The 6,715-nt window shown below is 49.4% G+C and overlaps 1 protein-coding gene across 8 annotated transcripts in view; it reads right to left on the bottom strand.

Moving 5' to 3' along the window:
• Positions 1-1,672: 1,672 nt before the first annotated feature.
• The window catches only part of Ambra1 (autophagy and beclin 1 regulator 1), a 188,797-nt gene continuing 183,754 nt past the window's right edge, over positions 1,673-6,715 (bottom strand). For all 8 annotated transcript variants that reach the window (XM_032903707.1, XM_032903706.1, XM_032903710.1 and 5 more), the window contains one exon: positions 1,673-3,181. In XM_032903707.1, coding sequence (XP_032759598.1) covers positions 2,685-3,181 — 497 coding nt within the window. In that variant the 3' untranslated portion in view covers positions 1,673-2,684. The remainder of the gene's footprint in view (positions 3,182-6,715) is intronic.

Raw genomic sequence — 6,715 nt, 5'->3', positions numbered from 1 at the left:
AAAACAGAAATACCTCCATCCATAGGCAAAGCTAATGCAGTCTGTGAAGCTTGGGCTTAACTCACCCACCCACATCTCAGAGCTCACAGATGAACTCTGGAAAGCTGAACTGGAACTAGTGGACCCAATTTAGTCTCTCTGCTTTCTTTGTTATAACTGGGTCTTGGACCACTTTCCTTTTCTCTTAAGGGACAACCAGTCTTTGCCCTGCTGACATCACATGGTTGTAATGTGTAAGGGATCCTGCAAAGGCTTATTTACCACTGAGGAGGCTCTCCCTGCTTGCAGACTTCCTAAGGAACTGGTATGGAGTCAAGGTGTGACGACCCCCGCCCCCAAGTCAGCCAATCAGTAGAGGAGGACAAGGCATGCTCACTTTATCGAAAGTCCTTTTTATATTCTGTTTGCAATCAGCTGGAGAGAGTGTTCAGTTTCCCCTGTGCCTTGACTTCTGTGTTGATGTCAGAACCAGCTGTGTGTACCTTGGCTGTTCGTCATGTGGTCATAACTGAGAACTGAAGTCATCACTTGAGGTTTTTTAGAGAGGTAGATTGAGCACACTTAGTACATTGTTTACACTCATGAAATTCAGAGTCTCTCCTGTCTCTCCTGTTTGTAGTGTAGTAGCAGGTGTGAAAGAATAGACCTGGCAGTGGGTGTCCCTCCACCCTTCAATATTTAATTCAAAATCTCTCCCTTAAAGGAAGGCCAGTCTCAAGATGCTAGTGTGAGCTGCAATGGTTTGATTTTATAGGGTTGAAAGTAAATCGAAGTGGTCCCATAGTGCACTCCTCCAAGGGTAATGCCACTGCAAGGAAAATCAAGGCACAGAGAAGGCAAGTGGCTTGTCAAAAAGTCACACAGCTAGCAGACGTTTATTGATACAATTCTCCGGCAGTACTCTACAGTGAACTGCAGAGCAGTTCCCATCACCTGTCCACTTTTGTTTTCATTTCTGTTGTGACAGAACCTGTAATTCTCACCATTCCTACCTCCACCTCCACGTTGACTGCCAGTGCCCTACCTGTGGCAGTTACTCAGGTTTTCTATTATAATGTAAAGAAATATTTTTTATTTTATGTACATTGGTGTTTTGACTGTACATCTGTATGAAGGTATCAGATCCCTTGGAACCAGAGTTGTGAGTGACCAAGCAGGTGCTGGGAATTGAACCCTGGGTCCTCTGGAAGGACAGCCAATGCTCTTCTCTGCTGAGCCGTCTCTAGCTCTCTATTCCACCTCTTTAAGGCCTCTTTCTAACCTGGCTTGACATGTGAAGAAGTAAAACACATGGGCAGGGCAGGACAATGGCTCCTTCAGGGGCACTTGCAGACAAGCCCATGGTCTCCTCTCAGCTGCTCAGAATTTGCTGTAGTGATCTCTAGGATGGGATGGAGTGAAGCTTTTGGTGACTCAATTGTCACTCCAGGCCTATATCCCTGGTAGGAAGCAATCAGGATGACTCCCTCCATCATGCCTGCCTGCCCCAATGTACGTCGATCAGAGCCTAGGATGCAGCTCACTTGGGCTAATGGGTCAAAGAGGATGCCATTACTAACTAGGTCCACTGAAATGACTGAGGAGGCCTGGCCACCCAGTCTCATGTCCTCCACAACGCAGTCCCAAACCCTTTTCCCTCCTCCCCTCTCCACAGAAACAAGCAGGAGCCTGATGAGGGGCATGTCATCATTTTAATGATGTAGATCTTTGGTGTCTCCCTCATTAGCAGTAGACTGTCCCCTCTCCTCCCACCACAATGTTTCTATGATGAGTGACAAACAGAAAGGAAATCACATTTTCATACTAAAAACAAAATGATCAGAGCCTTGATTTCTCCACTAAAAACTACACGTACAGTTCAGGATTCCACATGCAACACCTCAAATCACAGACCAAGACCTCACATTCTGACCTGGAATCTCCTCCCTCCAACCTTGGGCTGGCTTTGGCCTATGCTTAGGTAATACTGACACCCATAGGTGCTGCACGGAAGGTCTTGTGGAAGGGCGGAGCTTGGTGGACATGCTGGGGGCGGGCCAGCCTACACCCCCCACTCCTGAGGACCTGTCCACCACCGTGTATCGACTCCATCCTGTGTCAGTCAAGTAGGCTATCTCCTTCACTCCACAGGTGTCGCACTCGTGAGTGTAACAAGTCACTGGCATGGAAGCTGGGCCTGACTTTTCCGTCTCTGTGGGCTAAGAGGATGAGAGAGGCTGGAACTCTGGAAGTTTTAAAGATGGAAGCAATTGGGGGGGGGGGCTGCTCCTCTGCTCCTGGTGGCTCTTCCCTCCAGTAGTGGGCGGAGAAGAACTGCCCCACCATTCTGTCCAGGATGATGTGGTCTAGCTCTGGAAGACTTCGCTCTTCTGGGGCTCATGCCCAGGGTTGAATCCCCTAGGTCAGTGATCCTAGCAGAAATGGGGGCTCATAGCAGAGATACCCTTGCTTCTTCATTCACACCAGGTTCAGTAGTGAGGCTCTTCTGGGCTCTAGATCATGGAAGGCTCTAGTACCCCAGGCCAGCCTTGCCAGTTGGACTGCCCCTTACCCACTGCCCCACCCTCTCATTGCTCCTGTTCCTGGATGCAAGCATCAGCTCTTCTGTGTCCAGTTCCCAGCCAGCTGTGAGGTCCTGTTCCTGCTCAGCAGCTTGAGGGAGGTACCAGTACCTGGTTCTGTCTCTATCGGTTCCGTGGCTCCCCACTAGGGCCTGCAGCTTCCCCCGCATTGCTACTATCACCCTCAGGAAGGTGACTGTTATTGGTCACATTGCAGTGCATGGTTGGTCCCTCATTGCTGGCAAGGGGAACTGGAATGGGGACAGGGGAGGAAGAGGACAGGGCTGGCTGGGGTAGTTCCCTTCCAGAGGTACTAGGCTGGTCCCAGGAGGCTGTCCGGGGGCTTAGTCCTCGCTCTGCCAGTTGCCCAGGTTCTGAGAGTAGTCCTCGAGAGGTGGAGGGCTGGGGTGAGGAAGTATGAGCAGCCCCTGACTCTGTGCCTGTCTGGGAGCTGCGGTGAATGCGGTGGCTAACGATGATGTTGTTGCCGAAGCCACCCATGGAGGCCATGGTGGTACTCTGTTCTCGCTGTACCACAGCTGTCATGCCACCCTCGGCCATTAGCCTCTGGATCCGGCTGAGGGCATCTTCCCCACTGCCACCATATTCCGAGCCCTCGCCTGAAAGGCACAAAGGAGAAGAAAGGAGTTAGTTGCTGGTCTGAGTCTCTGAGCCAGGCAGCAGGAGCTAGCAAATGCTGGGAATTCTAGGCAAAACAAACAAACAACAACAAAAAACAGGATTAAGGCCAACCTCAGCACTGTGAACAGAGTCCTAAGAGCAGGACAAGAGTGAGTCCCAAGGACTACTATTCATACCTCTGCTGTACTGCGGAGGAAAAGGCTGAGGCTATGCACCTGTGTCAGAGCAGAGCTTGGACCACAGCAGGTGCTTGGCTTTAGCCCCATTCAGAATGCAGGTTGCTTTGAAAGAGGCAGAGGAGAAGACTGGACAGTTTGCTTTGTCTGTCCCCATCTGGGGTGACTTTCAGACCTGGTCCTGGAATGGGATTTACCACCTAATCTTTGGGTGTGGTCCACAGGCAATCTGTCAGGCGTATTTCAACGTGATCTTCCCTCGGTTCTGTTATTCTCTAAGAGCCTGACAGAGCTGTCTTCTCCTCTCCCTTTCCCGTGGGTCTTCATTCATCAGCCCCTGGTCAGTGCTCTCCCTGGGCTGTATGCCTGACACCACATTTCCCTGAAGAGAACCACTGCCAGCTGTGATGCCAATATGCAGCTCTAGGTAGCAAAGGTCTGCTCCCCACAGACCTGGACGTACGGCCATTAAGTAGCTGGCTGGACCTGCATAGTGTTAGAGAGGAAATGCTAGCCCACGTAACTGGCACCCAGCAGCCAGGCCAGGTCCAGCTCCCCTAGAGTGCTGATTTGTTTCCTCCGACTATCCTGCCTGGCTCAGAACTCTTTGGTTTTGGAGTACTCATGGATGACAGGTAACTCAATAGATGTTTTTACAGGGCTTTCTCTGTCCCTTGTCCTGAGTCTTTTCTTGGCTTGCTTATTTGTGTTAGACTTCTAGGCTAGTTACTCTCATTACTTCATGACTTAGCTCTGTCTCAGGCCTCTTCTCTCTTGCATGGGACCTGGCAGGTATTTGCTCAATTCTCCCTCTGGGTCTTGATCCATTTTCCTCAGCACTAAACAGTGAGGACTCTACCCAACCAAGCTTTGGCTTTTATTTAGCTGGCTTTTCCTGAGGTCCCCAGGAAACTGCCCCACCCCACCCTGCACCTGTCCTGACCAGCTAAGCTTCAGCTTCACTTTGTATTCAGAAGATAGGAAAACTGAAGGGCTCTGAGTCTCAGGGGCCAAGTCTTCAACTAGTAGGGCAGGGCAATGGGAGGGGTCAAGTTAGACCTCAGTGACAGTGAAGTCTCTATTTGTTCCTGGGGTCCTTCCTATGATCCAGGTGATCTCCATGGCTTCCCAAGAGCTCTCTGAGGACTTTCTCCTGTTCCTTGGGGATCTGTAGTGGGCTGGCTTGGGGCCTGTCAACTGTGTCTGTTCCAACTCCCAGAACTTCCCAGTGCTTGTTCCCAGGGAGAGAAAAGCTACCCTGGAGCCAAAGGTGCTACAAAAGCCCAGCCCCAGAGTGCTTTGTGATCAGCACTCAAGTATAAGACTCTGTTCTTCCCTGCTGCCTGCCCATGGACCCTTCATTTGGCTATTTCCTAACTGACTCTCTTCTCTCTTCCCTGCTGCCTGCCCATGCACCCTCCATTTGGCTATTTCCTAACTGACTCTCTTCTCTCTTCCCTGCTGCCTGCCCATGCACCCTCCATTTGGCTATTTCCTAACTGACTCTCTTCTCTCTTCCCTGCTGCCTGCCCATGCACCCTCCATTTGGCTATTTCCTAACTGACTCTCTTCTCTCTTCCCATCCCATTCCCAGGTTGCTGCCACTAAGCTTCTGATTCTTTTTCTCCATTGAGTAAGACACAGTATCTCTGTGTAGCTCTGACTGTCCTGAGACTTCATCTGTAGACAAGATTGACCTTGAATTCAGAGCTCTTCTTGCATTTACCTCCTGAATCCTGGGATTCAAGGCATGCAGCACTACTGTCCGGCTGCTGTTCTAATTCTTAGTTAACTGAGCTCTGGCTAAGTCCACAGCTTGCTCAAAGCTCAGCAACTCCAGAACTATCAAAAGTATTTTTGATAGTTGAGGACTTTCTGACTAGACCCTGGTCATTTTCTTGACCTATGCAATGCACACAACAGTCTTTTCTAAAGCTGACCCAGATCTGCTCCCTGACTATGCATACTGAGATACTATACAAGCTCAGGTTCAGAGGTCAGTATAAAGGCACATTTTTTACTCAAGAATAGAGCTGTAGCAGTTGGAGCTCCAATACTGCTACATGCCTTTCTCTGACTCAGTCACTAGTGACTCCATCTCTTGCTTGCTGGGCCTTCCTGGATCTTGTTCATCACAAGGTCTAGGATGAAATGTTTATTTGCCAAATACATGTATGGATGACTGAAAAGTGGTTCCTGTGCTGCATATAGCAGCTCCAGACTCGAGACAACTTTGAAAACTGCTTCTTCTTCTTTTTTTTTTTTTTTCTTTTCTTTTTTTTTCGGAGCTGGGGACTGAACCCAGGGTCTTACGCTTGCTAGGCAAGCGCTCTACCACTGAGCTAAATCCCCAACCCGAAAACTGCTTCTTACTCTGCTTCAGGAGAACTCTTTCTATGCCTGCTTCCTTTATGGGATTGCCCTTTGTAGGATGAGACACAATGGTTTCATTTTGTGATTCATGTGATTCCTTTTCTAAAACCTGTCAGTTCATGGTGCTTCATACAATGTGAGACAAAGTGCATGCTGAAAAAGAGTGGATTGGACTTGGGGAGATGTGCATACCACAGCTTCTGGGGCTGAGTGTCAACAGCCTCAGCCTAGAATCCTGAGCTGTGACTCTAGCTTGGAATGCTAAGCTGAGGCCAAGAGGCAGCAGCTGGTATATTCTCAACAGGAAAGAAGGACTGAAGCCCAGTGGATATGGGTTTGAGCAATGGTGGGCATAGTGGGTAACTCTGCTGCTTCCTCCTCCAGAGCTGAAGTATTTCTTTTAGCATTTCAAAAACAGGAGACTGGTTTAGTGCTGTTGGCAGATTGTTTCCTTGGCAAGTTCTGAATGCAGAAGACAGGTGGGATTAGCAACTTCCCATAATGCCCTTCAGCTGCATTTAATTCTGGGGGTGGTATACAGCCAAGGAGGAGAAAGGAAGTGGGAACTAAGACCGTGTATGTTCTAGCTCTTTCTTCCATAATGGCACCTGTTTTTCCCTGGCCTAGGGCTGTTCTAACTTCTATCTTCACCATAACAGACAAAGGCCCAAGGCTGAGAGACAGAGCCATGGAGTTCTCCAAGAAGCAGGGAGACAGGGCCTCCCATGATTCCACTCATTTGTACCAGTGCTGGGAGCAACCATGAACTTCCCTCACTTTCTAAGCTGCCTCCTGAATGGAGAGCAGGAAGCTTGTAGCAGGGCAACACTGATGTCCCAGAGCAGCTCCGACTTGTTGGTTAAAGGCTGGCAAGCACAAGAGCAAATGCCCTTGTGGAGAGTTCCTCAAAAAAATGTCAGAAATGGCTGAATGGCTTTTAATTGTTTGGAGAGGTGGGAATGC

Source organism: Rattus rattus, chromosome 5 (genome assembly GCF_011064425.1).
Source record: "Rattus rattus isolate New Zealand chromosome 5, Rrattus_CSIRO_v1, whole genome shotgun sequence".
NCBI classification, from domain to species: Eukaryota; Metazoa; Chordata; class Mammalia; order Rodentia; family Muridae; genus Rattus; species Rattus rattus.
This window is presented reverse-complemented; position numbering and strand designations above follow the sequence as displayed.